Source organism: Drosophila subobscura, chromosome O (assembly GCF_008121235.1).
Source record: "Drosophila subobscura isolate 14011-0131.10 chromosome O, UCBerk_Dsub_1.0, whole genome shotgun sequence".
Classification (NCBI taxonomy): domain Eukaryota; kingdom Metazoa; phylum Arthropoda; class Insecta; order Diptera; family Drosophilidae; genus Drosophila; species Drosophila subobscura.
In genome coordinates this window covers 5,955,461-5,976,480 of record NC_048533.1, presented here as the reverse complement: position 1 = coordinate 5,976,480, position 21,020 = coordinate 5,955,461, and the positions used below count along the sequence as shown (strand labels likewise).

At 42.9% G+C, this 21,020-nt stretch overlaps 5 protein-coding genes across 5 annotated transcripts in view; 3 read left to right on the top strand and 2 right to left on the bottom strand.

Annotated features, from left to right (window-relative positions):
* Positions 1-808: 808 nt before the first annotated feature.
* Positions 809-4,626, bottom strand: LOC117899408. The gene is made up of 4 exons (XM_034809395.1): positions 4,616-4,626; positions 1,984-2,148; positions 1,084-1,854; positions 809-1,024 (listed from the first exon to the last, which is right to left on the bottom strand). Exons 2-4 carry the CDS (start codon positions 2,099-2,101, stop codon positions 840-842), a joined length of 1,074 nt encoding a protein of 357 aa, XP_034665286.1. The 5' UTR covers positions 2,102-2,148; positions 4,616-4,626; the 3' UTR covers positions 809-839.
* On the bottom strand, positions 2,893-8,039 carry LOC117899400 (arrestin domain-containing protein 17). Its single transcript, XM_034809385.1, is given in 6 exon segments — positions 2,893-3,664; positions 4,800-4,979; positions 5,039-5,800; positions 5,803-5,896; positions 5,961-6,313; positions 6,953-8,039. Coding segments are annotated over 6 exon segments (1,656 nt in total). The 5' UTR covers positions 7,068-8,039; the 3' UTR covers positions 2,893-3,512.
* A 1,305-nt stretch (positions 8,040-9,344) lies between these two features.
* On the top strand, positions 9,345-10,403 carry LOC117897911 (pyridoxine-5'-phosphate oxidase). The gene is made up of 2 exons (XM_034806989.1): positions 9,345-9,548; positions 9,618-10,403. The coding sequence occupies exons 1-2, from the start codon at positions 9,515-9,517 to the stop codon at positions 10,295-10,297; spliced, it is 714 nt and encodes a 237-aa protein (XP_034662880.1). The 5' UTR covers positions 9,345-9,514; the 3' UTR covers positions 10,298-10,403.
* Positions 10,404-10,409: 6 nt separating this feature from the next.
* Positions 10,410-11,433, top strand: LOC117897910 (pyridoxine/pyridoxamine 5'-phosphate oxidase). Its single transcript, XM_034806988.1, has 2 exons — positions 10,410-11,166; positions 11,224-11,433. The coding sequence occupies exons 1-2, from the start codon at positions 10,459-10,461 to the stop codon at positions 11,296-11,298; spliced, it is 783 nt and encodes a 260-aa protein (XP_034662879.1). The 5' UTR covers positions 10,410-10,458; the 3' UTR covers positions 11,299-11,433.
* Positions 11,434-13,052: 1,619 nt separating this feature from the next.
* The window catches only part of LOC117897105 (diacylglycerol kinase eta), a 44,797-nt gene continuing 36,829 nt past the window's right edge, over positions 13,053-21,020 (top strand). The window contains 2 exon segments of the mRNA XM_034805750.1: positions 13,053-14,041; positions 17,941-18,054. Of these exon segments, the coding sequence (XP_034661641.1) occupies positions 13,802-14,041; positions 17,941-18,054 (354 nt within the window). The 5' untranslated portion in view covers positions 13,053-13,801.

Sequence of the window (21,020 nt, the reverse complement as noted above, 5' to 3'; positions counted from 1 at the left end):
ATTGGCGGACTGGCGGCGGAGACACAACGAATCAATAAGTTGGCGCCTTGCGTCTGTGCAGCCTGTGTCTACTGTCTGCTTCTGGTCTAATATTTCAACGCGAATCGCTCGGAAATGGAGCAGCCGCCACTGACTCTCCGACTCGCTCTCTCACTCTGTGTCTCTGTCTCTGTCTCTCCCTTCGATTTCCTTTGTTGAGCCACAAAACAAAAACATGGCCCAAAACGCAACGGGGCGGATGCTGGCGAGGTCAGGAGCCAATATCTGCCTACATGCGACGAGCATTACCATACATCAACTCTTGACCAAACACAAAAGCAATCAAAGTGCGTCACAACAAAGTAATTTACTGGGATGTTTGGGTGTTTGGGGGTTTGGGTGTTGGCCCGCAACCTGTTCGACCATTTTGTTGTCACATTATGTGGCACAATTAAGACCTCGCCATCTTTTTGGGTGGTTTGCTCCATTAATTTTGCATGCATAATTGTGATAATGAAGTGGAGAGGGTATTAAGGCTTGGGTTTGATGGTGGAAGAGGTGTAAAAGGCAGGCAACGGATGAAAGATGAGATACGTGCTTATCTCTAAGGAGATTGTGAGATGCTGGCCACTTTTATAGACTGTTAATGGAGTGACAATAAGATTCATTACGAAGTAGAGAATGAGATTTTGAGTTAAATGGGAAACTCCACTGTCGATTCCCCTTTCTTAGGTTATTCCCTCACTTTGGCTCAATTTAAATTCCATTAATTTGCAAACGTTTACCATTATAAGCATGGAAATTCCATGGCATACAACATTTAATAATATTATTAGTGATATTGGCCAGTCAGGCACGTGCTAGGGCAGCAATCTTTTATAGAAATACCGCATCAACAATTGCACATACGAGCGTTTCTTCTGGCATTTCAGTAATTTAATCCGTTCACAGTGTTTGCCCATTGCCAGGGCGCCACTTTCCTGGGAGCAGCAGCTGTGGGACAGTAGCTGGTTAATTGGCTCAAACAATTCACTTTGACTCAGGGCTTAAATTAGACCAGGCTTAATGATATCATTATACAAGTGGTGTGGGGTGAATACTCACCCAAATTCACAAAACAAAGACGCGACGATTCAATGGTAGAAATGGCAGGTGGTGCTGAAGTTCCCACACTAATTGGCTGCCTTAGAGGTGGTTTCAGGTGGCTCTCAAGAGTCTCAATGTAATAGCTGATTTCTATGGGTTGTGGCTGCCTTTCATCAGTCATAATTGGAGAGGTCAAAGGCAGACGAAGTTCGGCTTGGAGCTCAGAGCACTCTGATAGGCAACGTATCACTTGCTTTGTCTTTCTTTGAGGATTGTGACTCTCATATTTGATACACTGGCACAAGCGTGTGATGGCAGCAGAGCCATCCTTTGATGTCACCTCATAGGCAACACTTTGACCTGGCACAAAGACACTTCTTGGTATGGAAAGTCTCAGTATTGAATCCTGTTTCATTTGCGGTTTGAGATCTGTAAATGCAAGGCTTCTTCGAATGACCAAACGCTGCGTGAAGCACTTGAAATGTTTGCTTCTTCGTTCGATAATCACTTGGAGGGTATACTCGACAGAGCCATGACCCACTCGACAAGTGGCTGGCAGACTGTCGGGAAGTTCAAAGTCAAAGTTCCACAGTTGAGTTGTGCCCGGAAGTAGGCGTTGTACACCAGTCAACTTCTTTACTTGATTTATGTGAACTTTTCTGCCTTTGTAGTCCACTTTGGCTGGCTCCACGCAGCTCCTGGAGCTGTCGTTATGTTCAATTTGTGGTGGGCCACCCAGGGACTCCTGCCAGTGCACATTGCTAATGCCACAGAGGGTGATGCTGATGCCTGCGAAAGGTAGGAGATCAGTACGAACGATGGGAGGCCATTAACTGTTCTTATCTAATCACTCACGAACGCAGCAAATCTCAACAGAAATAAAACAAACTAATTTGCCTAATGGCAGCTGCCACTTACCCTCCACGGGAACAGGCTTCTTGCCTTCCACTTTAATTGCGAGGGAGCCCGAAATTTGTTCGCCAGTGTAGTACACGGCAGCGGCACGCGATAAATGAAATACACAAATTATTGGCATTTTCACTGGTCAATCGCTTGGAAAATTTCATATCATTAACAAACGAACTATAAGTTATTCTTACTACACGCGATTGAGAATGTTCGGGGAGCACATTGTGGCGAATCGAAGTGCGGCCGCGTCGACAGGCGGCTGACAAGTGACTGCGACAACTTGGGGCCTCTGATGGAGCTCTGAAAACACTATCCACATGCCACAATTGTACTTACGCGTACAACAGATTTTGTTGTTACTTTTTGTGATTTTGTGGGTCGACGTCTGTTTTGGCTGGACTGGAAATAAAGATAAATTACGTTTACGACTCGGCTTAGGGTTTGAGATATCTGTCTCGGGCGGTACAAATGAAATGATTGCCCCCCAAAAACACGAAGGAGAATCCAACGAACTCTAGGAATACAATTTTCTCTTGTTTAGGGTATAGTACATATACATACATATGTATATGTATGTGTGTTGCTTTATTGACTTTGGATTTAATCGAATTGAAGACAGATAAGACTTAGGAATACACTGACATGATTTCTGGTTAGACTGGCTTTTGAAAATCAAGGGAAGTACAAAGTATATATTGTATACGGAGGAGAGTCACACAATCGAAATATAAAGGTAGAGCAAAAGACACTTCACTTTCTGTATATTTTATATTTTCTCTATAATGTGTATAATATTTATGTTTAGACACCCAAAAGGTTATGATGATGCTACAACTAAAAATTCTTCATGAGAAATTATAATAAACGTTGAAGAATTTGGCTAAATTTTGTGTAAATTTCTCATATATATTTCTTTTGTTAATATTCGTTACATTGAATATTTGGAAAAATGTTAATTTCGTATATTAATTGTAGTTTTTGCAGTTTTTTCTTCGGTTAAAATTGTGCAGATTTGTTTTGGGGTTTGGGTTCTGGTTTATCGTTTAGCTTAGGCCTAGAAGAGTGTTTTGTTCTATGACTTGACTACGTTTTTTCTTTCATATATATTTGTGGCCAGTGCTCACTGTTTATGCATATTTTGTATACATTTTTGACATCTTGTATTTATTTTGTTAAAAGAAATGCATGAGAAACGCCATTCTTTATGTTGAGACAAGAAAGAAAAGGAAGACAAGAATTGAGGTGTAAAGTGTAATTTAAGCATAGTTTAAAGTGAAGGTTAGAAAGCATAGTTAGAATATATAGTTTCAAATAATTTAGGAAAATAAAAATCATATTCAAATTGGTTTATTCTAGATAGATTTTACTCTGCTGCAAAATATATTTATATACTATATTTCTTCTATTTGGTTTTGATTCTATAAAAATGTTCGATTTTCCATCTCCGATCTCCAATCTCCAATCTGATCCGTTTTCTTTTATAATATTTTGATTACGAGTAAATATGTAATTGTTGTTTGGTGTTTCCTTTTGTTTATTCATTTCTTTTCATAGCTAAAGGACAGCTCTCCTCCTGCCGGTGTGCTGGTGTTCACCTCCTCATCCATCATTGCTGCTGTCGCCATCTCCGTTGCCGAGTCCGGGTTCAGGGCGAGGCGCAGCTGAGCATTGGCCTCATCGTAAAGCGTCTCTGTATTAGGATCAGGATCATATATCAGAGTTCAGAAGCAGACGTTGAGGTGTCGTTGAGGGTGTGGTCGTGGTCGTGGTCGGTTAAGGACGGTACAAAAATTGTTGCATGTTTGCATGTTGCATGTTGTGGGGAGCGGTAACAAGAGAACAAATTTACAAGTTAAGCACATTTTTGAAAAACCCTTGCAGTTGGCTTACATCTAATTATTAGAAAAATGCATAGTAAGAAAAGATGAAAGTTGAGTAAAAAGATATATATATGTATGTTGCAATTCTTATATCATAAATCGGTTATTATATATTCAGCTTAAGGTTTAAACAATGCTCAAAGAAAGCATCGCTCTCAATATGATGATATTTGTTTCATTTTAAATATATATATATTTGATATCAATTGAAATTCAAATTTAAATCTTTAAATTAAAATGTTTTATATTTTATATATATTTGTCATTGAAATATATGTAATGGAAATAATGGAAACATTTGAAGCAAATGCACAATAATTTGTTGTTAATTTAATGGAATAAATACTTGGACAATTGTATATTTAAATGTAATTATAAATATGATAAAACGTGCAATTTAATGTATTACAGAATTTCATTTATAGTAAGAAGACGAATAAATATTAAATATGATATTTGAGTAAGTAATATTCTGATAAGTAAAGAGATTACAATACAGGAAGATTTTGGACAGGACAGGACGGAAAAAGGGCTCGGATGAAAGCACTCTGAAGGTCTACAAAAATATAGGAACAGCAAAGCAGACGGACAGATGAGCTTCTTGTAGAAACAATAGATAAGAGCTAGACAAATCACTGCATACATGTTTGTGAATATCAGACAAATACAGACAGTTCGAAAGATGTTCGAGCAGACAAGGATAACAGACTTCTCAATACTTTAACAGAATACAAAAGATCAACGAACAATTTTCTAACTACTTTTGAGTAATGGAATAAAATAAGAATTTGCTTTAGAAAATGCCACTCAGCCATTCATTCAATTGTTTTCGTTTTCTTTTTTTTTGCTTTGGTTCTTTTTGCAGTTTTTGTAAACAATTTGGTTTTGGTTTTTGTTTTTTGGAGGGGATGTTTTATGTGTCGGATTCATTGGAATCATCACTACCGGGCGGTATGGTCGGTGTCTCATATTCGTAATAGACCGGATAACGCGGCTTAAAGGGCTCACTTGTGGTAACATCAGCCTGAGCGGACATAATGCTGCTCATGCTAACGTTTGTTAAGAACTCAGTATCATCGCTGAATTTCTCACTCAGAGCCATGGCATCTTCATACGAGGGAGGCACTAAAACAAAGATATATCCCATCAGAAAATGAAGATCTATGCAGGTTGAAGAAACTTACTCATTGGTATATAATCGGGAGGATTATCGCTATCGCTGGTCACCAATATCGCAGGCAGCATGGAGGCCATTTGAGGCCTAAGGGCGGCAGTTGTTGGCGTTGATGAGGGTGTGGAGCTCGTGGGCGTTGGACTGACATTCACTATCATATTCATATTGCTATTGGTCGGCAGTAGTCCACCCACTAGACGTCCATGATTGTTGTTATTATTCGTGATGCTACTCAAATGTTGTCTCTGCTGTGCGGTTGGCGTCCTCTGATTCTGATCCCGATCTCTATCCCGATCGCGATCCCTATCCCGATCTCTGTGTCGCGGCCTTTGTTGTTGCGTTGACATTTGTAAATTTTGACTAACTACTTGGTGCTGTTGCTGCTGTCGATTGAAGCGCAGCAGGGCCTCCGGTCCATCCATGATCGGTATGCTGCCAATGGTCAGGGGGATCTTTAGCTTCAGCTTCCAGTGGAACTCCGTTGGATTGACAATGATCTTAATCGAATAGTTAACACTAATGGGGCATGTGGGCTTCACCGATGTTGGCGGTATTGACGGCAGATCCAAGAATCCCCTGTAAACCTTCCTCGACCAGCGCAGGACATTCCCGAACTGCTTTCGTGCTATCAGATGCTTGTCGTAGCGATACTCGTGATGTGGATCGTGCGACTCATAGCTGACTTCCTGTTTCAGCTTCACCTCACACTCGGTGATGTCGATGGAGGACTCGTTGTTGATGTACAGCACAAAGTGGATCTTCTGGCCGGGGCATAGCCGCAGTAGGGTGTTGAGAACTTCACAGTCAGCGGTCCCGTGGGGCAGCAAAAGCTCCAGAAACGCTTGCGATCGAGGATCTCCAAGGGCACCTAAAGCACAGATACAGATCCAATACAAAATATACAATTATTATCCCATAGAGACTACACTCACTCTGTATATAGCATCGGCATTCAGGTCTAATGGTTGTATCACGGTAAATGGCAGCTTGAAGACCTTTGGATATCGGCCGGCCCGCTCGATCGTCGTTATGATCTCGTAGTGTATCTGTCCATACTTGCCATCGAACGATGTGGGCAGATTGTCGGGCAGGATGACATGGAATGTGTACGAGTATTCGCCGGCGGGCCAGTCGATAAACGAGTTGCTCGCGCACGATCCCAGCACATACGATCTCGATGACAGATACGATCGATAGGCACGGCACATGGCGCGCTCGCTATCGCGCGGATATCCCTTTTTTATCCAGCGTATCTTGGCATAACCGCTGACAGTGACGTGGATGCCTTGGAAGAGAAAAAGACGAAGCGACAGAGAGAAAACCAGGTCAAAAACAGTGCCTAAAAACTATGACTAAGGTTGCTCCCAAATTAAATTGCAGTCCGGCAAACAACATCATCATCATTATCATCGTCATCGTCATGAGTAGTCATCGCCGTAGACACACCAGCCACGCCTTTAACGAGTTCATGGATAAATAAAAATGGCGGCCTGCCAAAAAGAAAGCACACAGCACATAAACGAACCGAAACAGTACCACAAGCTCTAACTAAGCATTGGGCCAACAGGGCGATGGGGAGGCATAGCCATAGCCGTAGAAGAAACCGTAACCCCCTCTCCTGTTCCGGCAGGAACCACGATTAATTGCATGGCACATACAAAATGGCGTCGGTGGGGCTCCCCAGATACATTTTAATAATGGCATTAGTTCGTGTCCTTCGTGCATTTAAATGCAACTAAAATGTTAAGTGCTTTTCCGCATCATTCATACACTGCCCCGTGAGTCATGAAGGTTATGAAATTATCAAGAATATAAAATTGAATTAATTTCAATTCAAGAATTAATATTGAACGAATTTATGGATGCACATCAAGACAAGGGAAACCCCCAACCGAATCATCATTCCCTTTTTTGTACTGCTCACCTTTGATCCGCTTGGTGGCATCGACGCTGAGATCAACAACGCCAGATAGCTCCTGTCCGGCATAGTAGACACCTTGTGGATTATTATCAAATGATATAAGGCACTCAATTGGCATATATTGCTATATAGTTATCGTGTGTGTGGGTGGTGTGGGTTGTGCGGTGTCTGTGTCAGCTCCCTCCCCTCTGTCACTCTATTTGTATTTTATGTGTTTGTGTTTTTTGTACTGTGCAAAAATCAAGCCACAGTCGTAGAAAATATCACTTTTGTTGTTGTTGTTGGATTTTGGTTAGAGAATATCAATTGAAATGTTTAGAAATACGAAGTTCATTTGCTATTTGATATCAAGCCATTTGCATTTCGCTTTTGTTGTCGCCTTTGTTGTTGCTGTTGTTGCACTCGCACTGCATCTGCAGTTTCTCTTGCCCCTGCGGCATACACACATGCAGCTCCAGCCACAGAAACCACCAACCCGACCAACCGACCGACACCGACCTCCAAAATATGGCTAAAGGGAAAGCCAAAAAAAATTGCCTCTGCTTTCTCACTGACTTTTGCTGCTATGCGTAGCCCCCTCGCACCGCTTTAACCTACTTTGCGCCTGCCTGTGGGTCCTACAACTTTTTCACAGCCACACGAAAACACTTGAAACTGCACTGATTTCTTCTTGGCGGCTATATCTATAAATATCCTTGTTAATTTTAACTTTTTTTCTCGGAATTAGAATGCTCCTTGCCCCGCTCTGCCTGTCGTCTGGCCTTTCTCTATAATTTCTCGCTTGCGCTCCGCACTCGTTTCGCACACGGCACACGTCCAGCAGCCGTTCGTGTTGGATTTACTCTATCCGTATGGCATCATCGTCGCAGGACTCCAAGCCCCCAATAGTGGCAACAACCCCTGCCAAAAAGACACGCAGAGAGAAACAAATTTCCACAGAAAGAGTACAAAATATAGAGAGAATCACTCTCACGCACGTGTTGTTTGTTTTTGTACAGATTTTTTGACATTTCGTTTGGACCTTTTTCGTTGCTTTCTTTCTTTTTAAAGAACTAAATGTTTAAGCCTGTAAAATAAAATGTTGTCCATTATTTCCTATAAAATGCACTTTCGAGTAACTGAAAAATCAATTTACAATTAATCATTCATTTTTAGATTTAGTTTATTCCAAAGCTTTTTCCGTATTTATAATTTGATAAGAATCAGTTTCCCACAAAAATGTAAATTCGACATCTATTTTACACAATTTAAGCTTCACTGCCGCCTGTAGATAATCTCTCACATTGTACATTTTGTGAACTAACAAATGGTATCTCTTTCAAGTGGCAACTCTGCGCAGCAATCAGCTGTGCATTGCACTTTCAAGCAGGGTGACCATCTATTATAAACTTTTCGGGATATTTTAACAACGGAAATTACTTTAATGTATACTTAGGGAATATCGGTATATAATGGCATATTTAATGATTTTCCTCGTTCTATTAAAATGAATTTTACTTACTCCCATACTCCCCTACTCCATTACGCTTGTATTTCAAAGGTCCTTCTTTATCCGTAGGGAGACTTGTCTCACTCATGAGGGTTGTTTATGTATGTCTTTATTTTATTTGTATTGGTTTACTTGTTTTTATGTCTTTATTCCATTCCCACTTACTTAAAATTCCATTTCTACTTACGTTTTTTACCTTTTGCAGAATATATATCCTCGAATTAAGGATTTGTTGGAAATCTCAGGCTCCCAACAATGCAAAAACAAGTCAATCTGTGCGGGAGATCCATCTCAACGAAATTGTCCACATTATATGTAGATACCGAGAAAAAATCTAGACAGATATATATGTACATACATATGTCTGTACATGCATAGGAAACATATAAAACGAATAAAAACATGTCACTCCAAGAAAAAGTTATTATTAATGTTTAAGAGCAGTTCTGAGAACATAATTTATGTATTAATAATTAAAAATAGGGTAAACAAAGGCATGCGACACATAATAGTACCCGTTGTCAAGCAACAATTTTTCCACTTCTGCTTGTGACTGGCGCAACCTTCACAAGTTGACAAATAACGTAACACTGCATTCCCACTCACGTAAGGTTTTATGTTATTCTTATTTGTTGACTTTTTTTAAATTTGAACTTTATTTGGAGACATTACAATAAAAATAAGTCATAAAAAGAAGACAATCTTGTGAAGAATTTATTGGTAAAGCGGATAAAATTATAGTTTTAACGCTGAGAATCCTAAGTAGCTAGTAATACTAAATAGAACATCAAAATCAAGGAAAATTATTAAAAATGTATGGTATATTTTCAAATTGAGAATACAGTATTTGGTATATTTTTGAGGGTCGTACGGTATGCCTTATCGATAAATCGGTGACAGCTTTCAAGCTAAAACAATAATACATTAAATAAGCACTTAAGATAACGTTTTGGCAACCACTAATCGTGAGATCTAACCTTGCAACAAGTACGTGACCCTGTGGTCGTAAGCGCAAAAACTAACTAAACCCCCATAACTCCATAAAAACAGTGCGACTGCTGCAGACAGTGCGAAAGATGAGCCAGGGACAGACAGAAGTGCAGCTTTCAGGTGAGTTTTCTACGGATTTAAGGTCAGAACTGAGAATTATCATATATATTATGGAATCCCCAACCACAGCATTGCGTCTGAAGTACCGCGAGCGCAAAGATGCCTTTCTGGAGGAGAATATCCAGATAAAGAATCCCTTTTGTGTGTTTCGCGATTGGTTGGAGCTGGCTCTTAAGACGCCGGAGATCCTAGAGCCCAATGCCGCAGCCCTGGCCACCGTGAATCCCGAGGGAAAGCCCTCCAATCGCTTTGTTCTGGTCAAGGAGGCCACCGCCGAGGGATTCACATTTTTCACCAACTACGGGAGTCGCAAGGCCGACGACATTTTGGCCAATCCAAATGTGGCCATTTCCTTCTACTGGCTGCCTCTCCGACGCAGTGTTCGCATCGAGGGAGTAGCAGAGAAGATCTCCAAGGAGGATTCCCTCAAGTACTTTCATGAGCGGCCAAGGGCAAGCCAAATCGGAGCCGCTGCCAGCCCACAGAGTCAGCGCATTCCCTCCAGAGGCTATCTGGATGAAAAGGAAGCAGATATCAAAGCCAAACTAGGTCCAGATGGAGAGGTACCCCTGCCCAATTGGGGCGGCTATCTGGTGCGTCCCAATCTCATAGAGTTCTGGCAGGGACAGACGGATCGTCTGCACGATCGCATTCGTTTCAGACGTGGCGATGGAGCGGAGGCGGAGGTCGACGGCAAGCTGGTGCATGGGGGAGAGGACGGTTGGATCTACGAGAGATTGGCTCCTTAAAAAGTGTAAACACTAAATAGTTAAGATTCAAAAGCATTTGCAATGTCTTCCAAAGCGCTCAGAAGTAGAAAAATTGAATTGTTATTATAAATATGAAGTTAGAAATCAACATGTCGGTTCGTTTCACATCATTTAGAAAACTGATCATTGAAATTCCAATCATGACCTCAGTTGTGTTACCAAAATTGTGGGAGTCGCTGTCCTCGGGCCCATTTCTGTGCCGCCTGCGGCAGGGCAGTCTATCGTCGGGCCTTCGAAGGGCCAGCACGCTGCCACGCGAGGAGCGCAAGACCATCGAGGAGCCCTACCTGATCTTCCTGCAGTGGCTGTCGGCTGTTCAGCATCAGGTGCCACAGCTGCGACCCCGACTGGCGTGCATGGCCACCGTGGACAAGGCCGGCGAGCCGGTGACGCGGCTGACCAAAATTGAAGCTGTGAACTCCAGTGGGATCACCTTCTACACTAACTTGGGGAGTCGACAGGCGGGCGAGATAAGCAGCAATCCGCACGTGTCGCTGCACTTCAACTGGGCACCGCTTATGCGCAGCGTTCGCATTGCTGGCACCGCCCGGCAGCTGAGCGCTGAGCAGGCGTTGCACCAGTTTCACAAGTACCCGCGCCACGTCCAACTCTGCCTTGCCTATGGCCCACAGGCGTCGCAGGCATCAACCTCCCGCATATCAGGCGTCTTGCAGTGGCTGGCCGAGCGAATGGGCTCACTGTTTGGACAGCAGCCTTCGGATATACCCATGCCTGCCAATTGGGGCGGCTTTCTGCTCACGCCATGCCTGTACGAGTTTGGAATGGACAATGGCGGGCCAAACGGAAGGAAACGCATGAGGTTCAGGCGCTGCCTGACGATGCCAAGGGTAGGTGTGCTTTCATTCTCAATTTATGTTCCAAAGTAATTCCAATATCTCTTTAAGGGCGCTAGAGATAAGAACATAAATGGGGAGAGACATGACTGGGTCTATGACTCTTGCGTGGAGCACGATAGCTGAAGCTGAGGTCAATTATTTTTAATATTATTTGGCATTTATCTATTCATTGCGTCATGCATCATTCGTCAGCTGTTGGCATACAATCTACTAAAAACTTGCAATAAACTCCATGCAGTACTTAAACTTTAGATGGGACAGAATTATATTTTACTAATGGATATTGCTTAAAGTTCTTAAATGAATAAACTTTTTGAAGGGTGAAATGCATCCAATTATCGCCAATCAATAATCTGGAGCCCCCGTTGCTAATGAAAACTTTCGTTCATTCAATTACAGGAAAATAATGCCCCAAAAGGTCAGAGAGCTCTGTTCTGAAAGTGAATGCATTTAATGGCCTGTCAATCCGGAAATTGAATTAATAGTTTAACGGAGAGAGCTTATGTAGTTTCCGGATTGTTGCCAGTTTAAATTTTGAGTTTAATATAGGCATGAAGTCCGTTCGCTGGTGACTCAATCGCATTTAAAATGCATTAAGAACTCAGCTGGCAGTTTTCCTAATTGGCGGAAACGGAAAAGAAGGCAAATATGGTTGCTTCATCTATTTGTTGTGTGTGTGTGGGTGTGTTTTTGTGTGCATGTGAGCCACGTGAAAATGTAATAAAATAAATAGGGAACTGCAGTCAAGCGTAAAGAGTAATGCCCGCCGGGATGTGTGGGCTGGTTGCCGGGAAAACACACACAGGACAGGTGAGGAGAGGGCGTCAGCGACAGCAGACAACAAATAGTGAAAGCCAAAGCGCAAGGCCGGAAAAGCACACACCCCTTTGGCCCTTGAACCACCCATCCACCCCACTGGGGTTGCCACTCAACAAATTTGCTTTTGCACTCTTTTGTAATTGTGGCCCATCGCACTGTCGGGACTTTGCTTCTGTTCCGCCGACATTTGTGCCTCTCCATTTTCATTTTTCGGCTTTCCTGTTTACTTTGTCCTCGTCTGCGCTTTGGTCCTCGCTTTCGCTCTCCAGCGTTTTGTTTTGCTCGGCCTGTTTGCGTGGGTGTGTACGCTCTCTTTCCTCGTTTCCTCGTTTACCTCTCTATTCTTGGGAACGAGCCTCTCTCACACGAATGTGGGCAACAAAGTGAAGAGCACAAAAACTTGTTGGCCAGGATAATGAATTTTGCCTTTGCTGTTTTGTGCTGCAGAGTTGCCAGCGTTTCCGAAGTGAGAGATAAATAAAAAGAGAACATCTGAAATGGATAGAAGGGGTGGACTTTTTGGTCCACCAACAGTCGGAGATGCTTAAAAAATGGTCTAAAAACGAAAATTGTAAATGTAATTACAATTTTAAGAATTATTAACTACAAATTTTTAATATAAACACCCCCACTAGACACAAGTTGTTTTAAGTTATCCTGTCAACCCTAGTTAGCCAACAAGGAGCCACAGAGTGTGCCGTTTGGTTAGCGTTTGGGGCCCAAGCTCTGTGCCACACTCGGCGGCAGCTGACAGTGAGGGTTGCGGTCTCGTACAGTACGCCGCGCGGCTCCGACTCATCCAGTCCAGAGCAGAGCAGAGCAGAGCAGAACACAGGCTTCACGCAACACACCAAAGAAAAGCGAATGGAGAAAGGGAAAACCCAACCAGAAAATAAAAATAGAAAAAAAGAAGAGCAAGGAACAATAGCTTCAGGCTTCAGGCGGCGGTGCTAGAAAGTAGAATATTTTTTTATAAACCGGAGTTGGGCGAGGGGAATAATTAAGGGAAAATTTCAATTATTGTAAACGTAATCGTGAATATATGTTTGTATACTCGTAAATGTGAATCTGTGTAAATTGTGAGTGTTTTTTGTGTACGACAATTTTTTGCTAGACAATATTCTATGTGGCGTTAAATGTTGGCGGTGTACTCGTGACTCGAACTCGTACTCGTGAATTTATTGAATTGAATTGATTAAAGTTATTTCCAATTGCAAAATTAGTTAGTGTTGCTTAAAGAAATATTTACAAAAACATATACATACATATATTAATATATACATAGATATTGGACGGTATATACATGTGTTTATGTGCAAGTATTTTTGCTAAATTTATTAATATTGAATGTATACACTTTTTGTGCTACGAGGAAAGGACAGACGGACATTGATATACTCGTTTGTAATATCAATTATTGTAATATCATAAGCCACTCTTGGACCAGAAAAGTTCGACCCTTAAGCAACCGAACAAAGGACATAGAAACGCACACAGATCCTAGAGGTTGGGGTGTATATCCATTGTGTGTGTTGTGTCCTGGCAACTTTTTACATAAGCACGGAAAGTCACTGGGGGACTGCCACCTGCGGCTACTGGTGCGTCCACTCTAAGCAGGGTTCCCGTCTTTATTTTTATTCAACGCTCTGCGTGCTGTTTGGCGTGTCCTTGCAACGTGACAGTTGCCCCAAGGAAGCCGTCGCCACCCGCCTGGAAGTATGCAAAGGAATTTCACAACGCCAATAAGAAAAAACGTGGACGTAGACGTAAAAGTAAACGTGAACGTAAATGTAAGCGAAGCCCGACAATGGCCCACTTAAAATTGGACACCCTCCACGTGGCCAGTCCCCGCAGCCCGAGGAGTGGACGCAGCCTCTCCAGTGGCAGGAGCAGTGCCTGCAGCTCTGGCAGCCTCTCGCCAGTGCCCATCATACCGATCATTTCGATTAGTCGAGATGGCGACGACACCGAGTCGGAGTCGGAAATTGAAACGGAGCCGGCACGCCTCTTCCAGCGTCGCATGTCCACCAAGCGCAACAATAATCTGGTGAGTATTGCTAGTTTCCTTTCCCTCTGGCAGGGTTTCCTGTCGCTGTTTCCCGCTGGCAGTGTTTCCTCTGGCAGGAGCTTTCTCTGGGAGTTTCCCTCATCACAGTCTGTTAGCTGGAATTGTGCCTCTGGCAGGTTTCCCTTTGGTAGAGGTTCTCCTGGTCGTAATCCCCTGGAAGTTTCTCTTTTCGAAGTCTCACTCTGAAAGTCTTCCTTTTGGAAGAGAACTTCCTGACAGTTTTCCTCTGACATAGTAGCTCTGGCAGCAGTATTCCTGCGTCAGTTGCTAGACCCAATTTCCCTTTGGCGCTTTCCCTCTGGCACACACAGCCTGCACTTGGCCGCTGTGAAAAGAGTCCTCCATGGCTTTGTCAGCCATGCAGCGATGCAGCAGAGCGTCAGCTCTAAAGTTTCTGGAGCGGAAGTTGCATGCCACGCAAAAGAGTGCGGTGGGTGGAGGGCAGCCATAGGGCGTTGCGTGCGTGTGCCAGAGGGTTTATGTTGCAAGTGGCGCCAGTGCCGCTGGCAGTGGCGTTTGGCAAAGGTCAGAGGCGCAGTTCAAGAAGTTGCTGAATATTTTAATGCCGCATTTCAAGTGTCATCTGTCGCATAGATCAAGGGACGCCCAAAGCTGCTGCCAAAATTATCATAATTTGATTCGAACATCAGACTTTCAGGCGCTGCCACAGAGTATCACCTCAACCATAAAGTCCACAGCAAAAACAAAAGAAAATAAGGCCATTAAACCATTCATATATTTTAATTAAATGTTGCCATAGTTGCCCAGCGGCTCTCAAATGAAAGAATAAAGCAAGGAAAAAGAAAGACTGAAAGGAACGGAAAGCCCCTAAAAAACTCCGCGAAAATGTTGGAGAAAAGAGGAAGCCTGAGGAAAGCTTCAATTAAGTTCTTTATGGTTTTGGTGTCACTTTGAAGCATTCGACGCACTTCCTCACAAAAGCCTTCCCTCCTTTCCACCCATCATTATCCCCGCAGACCACGCGTCGTTTGAATAATTTGTTCAGGGGCAAAAGTTCAAACCCCCGCCCCATATCCTTGTCGAGGAGATGGGATTTCCGCCGCGTTGCTCTGGCCATTTGATGTTAATTATACGCATCGCTGCACCGTGGCCTTTTGGAAAAGGATTTTGATTGTATTTTTAGTCCAGTTGCCCAGGCAGTCTCTTGACCTCTCTTGGGAACACTCGAATGTATGAGAGCAAATAAATAAATTCTAGCAAATATTTTTCCTCCATTTTATACGTTTGCAATTTGTGCTTTAAGTGTAGGCATTTATTATTTGTGATTTATTTCGTTTGACGACTGAACAAAACACATTTGCCTGATTGTGACAGACAAGCAACATTCAAGTACCACCCTATAGAGATGGAGGCGTGGTCCCCATCACCACACAAACACATATATACACATGTGGGTGTGTGTGGTGAAGGGGGAGGTTACATATGTCAAACCGCAAAACAATAAGCAAAACGTTAAACAAAAGCTTCTTAGTGCTTGAGCTGGATGGCAGGCGTTTTTGGTTGGCGCACAAAACACCGGCAGAGAATAACGAATACTCGTAGAACAATAGAGATGGCAAAGAGAAGAGAAAGCAGACTTGCAGGAAAACCTCAACAGTTGTCAGACAGTGCGGATCATAACCACAGAAACCCTGCCCTCCATACAAAGAATAGTTTCTGCTTTAGCTGAATTAAAATGTTAGTAAAATTAAATCTACATTAAATATTCCAAGTAAATGCGATTTAAATTAAATGCTTCTATTAGCTTTAATTCCTTACCCAATGCCAGGCCAATTACTGCAGGTCTCAGCTCTCAACAATACAGAAAAACGTACAAAATAAACAAAGCAAAAAGTCTTGGATTGACATTGTCTGTCGACTGCTTTTATTTGGACCCCTACTTTTACAGACATTTGCCGCAATATCCTCGAGACCCATTCAACTCACTCCTTCCCGTGCCACGTGCCTGGTGAAGAAGAACTTTTGAATTATTTACGACTATTTACACAGACAATTGGCCAACTGTTTCTTGCTCACGTGAGCCTTCCAAGGATGTGCTCTTCGCTCCTTCGCCCATCCAACAGCTAATTTCTATAAACTTCAGGCACCAAAAAAAAATCAAAAAGTCAGAGCAAAGGCAAACGAAAGAGTCGATATCCGAGAAAACAGAGCATAATCCTAATACATAATGTGGCAAAGGAGGCAATAAAAGAAGGAGCAGCTAAGGATACCCAAAGGAAAGGCAAAACAAAAGCTAACGAAATCAAAGGAAAAGTAAAGTAAAAGCAAAACCAAATAAAAAAAGTGTGGGAAATTTGTTCGTATTCTTTGGGCTGCGTGACTGAGAAACCAACAAGGGAAAGTCATATCCATATCTATGCATCCTGAACCGGTCCTTCTTTCTATTTATCTTGTATCTTTTTACCTCTAAAAAAAAGTGACAGAGAAAAAGAAAAAAAGACAGAAATGTGGGGGTTGTAGGGGGCAAGGGACCAATAGGTAATATTAAATCAAAATCAATACCCGGCTAACGAAAAATTTCAAACTTGCTTATCATCATCATCTTTTGGTCTTCTGCCCCTGATGGACGATGCCTTTGTCGGCTTTCGGCCGGAGCCACTTTGGCGTATACTTGATGTGTAGCCATGGCCAGGCACACAGAATGATTGATTGACGATGATTGATCTTGATATGATAGCACCGTTACTTTGATTTTTAGTCACAGTTTGGAAGGCGGGAGGAGTAAATTTTCAATTGAATTTTCCTTTGCTTTTGTACGGGCTCGGGCTCGGTCATTCAACCTAAGTGCCAGTCGAAATTCTTTCGAATTTCAGTGCTACATTTTAAGTACAATTAAAGTCAGAGCTGGCCATTAAAGAGCTTTTAGTTGGCCACTCTTCCTAGCTGCGCAAACCTTTCCGCTTTTATGTCTTCGATTTTGCTGCACAAACAGAATGGAGAAAATGAAATCAAATGGAATTTCCTACAACTTGATTCGTTGCAATTTCTTCTAAAGATTTTTCCATTATTATTTGACGTTGAATTTCCTTTTAGCCCCCAAGGATACGGAATGCGAGAATATACACGGGTGGCAGAAAAAGGAGAGGGAGTAAATTGCGCTTGATCCGGTTGAAACGAAACTTAAACGGATTGCAATTGTGCGCTTTTCAGCCAGCGGCATGGCCAGTCCTTTTGCCATTCTCATTCCCATTCTCATCGATTCCTGAAGTGCTCTGAGAGAGAAGTTGACCAAGTCGCACAATTTGCTCAAATCAAAAGGTTTATTTGTCGTATAATTGGCCCAGATTATTGTCACTTTAGACGCCTTCTGGCCCCGATGCTTATTTACACTTTTATATTTCGCTTTTACCCTCGCAACACTTTCCCCCTTTGTCCCGTGGCATTCGCTTTTGTCCGCGACTCGCAAATAACTGTGAATGGGGGAGAAAAATGTGGCTGTGGTTGAGTGTGATTGGCCTTTGTTTGCACAATTGATTGCTGACCATATTGTTGCCACCACATACATACATACACACCACAGAGCCACAGATCCATACAGCAACACTTGCCATTGGCCTTTGTTAGCCTGCAGCCAATTATGGTTGACATCCAGCTGTAGATTGCAATTGACGGGTGGCACCACAGAGCGGACCGGACCGGAGTGGGTTCCATGTCCAGGTCCAAGTCCAGGTCTAATGTCCCTCTGAGCGCAGTGACATGCCAAGGCACTCATTATTATTGACTCTCTAGTGTGAAGTGCAGTGTCAGCGCAATCAATGGCTAATTGCCATTGGTATAAATGTTGTTCTAACCAAGTGGAAACGTCTACTTCTACTCAGTGTTTAAATAATCGTATCTATTCTCTGTACTTTCTCTAGTCTGCCATCATTAAAGAGGGTTTCCTGCTGAAGCACACCTGGTCCTTTCAGCGCTGGCGACGTCGCTACTTTCGCCTGAAGCGAAATAACTTATTCTATGCCAAGGATGAGAAGGTAAGTTTTAAGATGAATGCAAGAATTATACGGCAAACGTTGCTACGCTGCTAATCAAAGCTCATCAAATGGCAACGTAAATGAGAGAAACCTGCCATCTGATTACGCTGCGAATAGATACATAATGCCAAGGTCCCCCTATTGCATGACGATGTTGTTGTTCAGGGGTTCCGATTCCAGGTAACTTAATTCTCAATGGGGGTAAGCGTGGATGATAGAGAGCCCATAGGGAGCGAGCTGCGGATAAAGGGTCCCTCCATGGAGGGAAACGCAGATTATAGAGCCCTCTGTATAGCGGGCCAGAGATGATAAGTCCTTTACGGGGAAACTGCTTTCCCTTTTGGTGATTTCACCGGAGATGATAAGTGCTTTTAATTCGCCATTTTCCGCTAATGAATTCAATGCTGGCTGCGTTCCAATGCATTTTGATGGATGCCATTCCGGATCTGTCTGTGCCTCCCACTCATTGTGCCTTCTTTTCCTGTGGCTGGGTGCTACAGCTCCCGCCACTCTATGAACTTTAGCATTTTACAGCTGCGGGCTGGGTTTTTTCTCCATCAAATTGCCCCCAGAGCAAAAGCAAATTGCAGGATACAATTACCAAATGAAATTACCGCGCAACTTGAAAGCAAAACAATGAAAGGTTCAATGTGGCATGAATAGAAAGAGCGAGAGCGAGCTGTGCAGGTGCTGCACGGTAGCAACAGCTTGAGCAAGGGGTAGCGGAAAAATAGTAAGAGTCAGGGACAGAACAGAAGACAGCAGACAGGTGAGACAGACGCCGAAATTGGTTTATTGCGTGCACTACCCTCTCTCTATGGCAGTCATAATGAATGCTTTTAAAATTCAGCCCCCACATACAATGCCATCCTGTAATAGAATCAGAGAGGCAGAGAGCGAGAGCGGGGGGCGAGCGAGCTACAATTTTGGGTTGCCTAAAGGTTATGGGGCTGATTGCAATGGCTTTTGCTTTTAGTGACTCAATAAATCGAGCGGGCTTCCAACGGCCGCTCCGGCCTGAGCCAGCGGCTCTTGTTTCAATGTCAAATTGATTCAATTGTGGGTCTAGCATGCCCAGGCTCGTGCTCCACCCCCATCATTAATCACATTAACGAGACTAATTGACCAGACAAATCAATAATTTATGGTCAAGGCTGAAGTTAAAGTCGAGGTTTATACAAGAATCATTTTTCTGTAAACAACCCAAGACCTCTTAAGCGGATTACCCAACGCAAACTTAAACCCCAATACTTCAATCCTCATTTGTTAACCAATCCTACAGTGAAGAGGGCTTTCCATTTATGGCGAAACCCCAAGACTGACGTCAATGGTTCATCATCAGAACATGCAACATGCAACCCGCATATACAAAACTCTCGCAAATGCAATTATTTTGCAAACTTTCGTAACAAACGGCGAAGCACTTGAGCATTTCAGCGGCTTGGTTATGAAGAGGCTCCCCCACAAATATTGCGTATGCGTCATGTACGGCTTTTATGTTTATACAATCTTATGTCGTGTTTGCTGTTGGGGGAGGTGGGGGGTAAAATGCATGTAGCTGCGTCTTCGCTGACGCATTTCCATTATGCAACAGGACAGGAATAAATGCTGCTGCTGCCCCCACAGATCGCTTGATACAACCGCAGAGCAGAGCAGAATAGAGCAGAGCACAGGTGGGCGCAAAAAGTTACATTGTTGCCATGATAACGGCCCAATTGCCCCTGGCATTTCACGCCTCAAGGAACCACCAAGGAACCACACTTTGGAATCACCACGGAACCACCTTACAGCGTCAGTTATTTTGATTAAAAATTCCGTTTGATGCTCGATAAATAGACCTTAAGGTGGCTCTTTATTAAAAGGTTAATAACACCGTTTAGACATTTACGTCCAAGGACTATGCCAAGGAGCGAACTCATTAACTGTAGGCACGAAATTTCAATTATAATTACGCATACGCCATGTTGCGCCCAAGTGGCTTAAACGGCTGGCAATTTGTTGCCTACAGCTACTGTTCCTGCTGCTGCTGCTCCTGCCTGCATAGTAAACTCTAATAAAAATAAAGAAAATGCGGAGAAAACTACGAGTGTACGCGTGCCAGACAAATACGCAAGGCGTGAGAAAAGCATGTCCAAAAGGTCCAACTTTTGGGCTCGGTTCTAAGTTGAGGCAAAAGAAAGGATAAGACACGATGCCCGCTAAAAAAGAAAGAATGACGACCGGTAATTTCAGGGGAGGTGCTGGGATGCTGGGATGCGAATGGATGTTGATGCTCATGTTGATGATGGTTGCGTTGCTCGTAAAAGCGCAAATTTTTGTTTGCATTGTTTTCATCGTAGTCTTCTCCTACGCTTTCTCTCTCTCTCTCTCTCTATCTATCTCTGTCTATCAACCAGCAACTTTTATCTCTCCTTGTTTTGGCTTAAGCCGCTGCCGAAGGTTCTTTCGGTGGACTCTTCTTCTTTTAGCCCACTCGCACGCGACGTGTTGTTAGTGGAGAATGGGCAGGGAAACTCACCACAGTTGTAAAGTTGTAGAACTCGGCATCCGGCCATGTGCGCGCTCCCCGAGAGTATGGTGATGCTGTGTGGGTGGTTTGTTTTGAAACGTGAAAGCTTCGCTTCATAAAGAGAGAGCAAAGGAAAGCTTTTTCCTTTCAGGGTTGTCAGATTATCAGAAAAAGAAGAAATCAATGGATAATACTTAAGGGATGAATGTAGATAAATAAAAAAGAATAACCAATTTTCTATGTTCTTTAATGTATCTGTACCATAATTTATCCCATAATTCAAATAATATATGCAAAACTACATCGATATATGTATTAACATTTCCATTTTCTAATGGCATAAATCGTTTAGAAGCTATAACTGTGCTGAATATAAGTTTCTCTTGTCATTTCCAATTGTTCCAAGTTGCCTCGCAAACTTTCTCTCAGTGGAAACGCACACATCTTGTAAAAATGA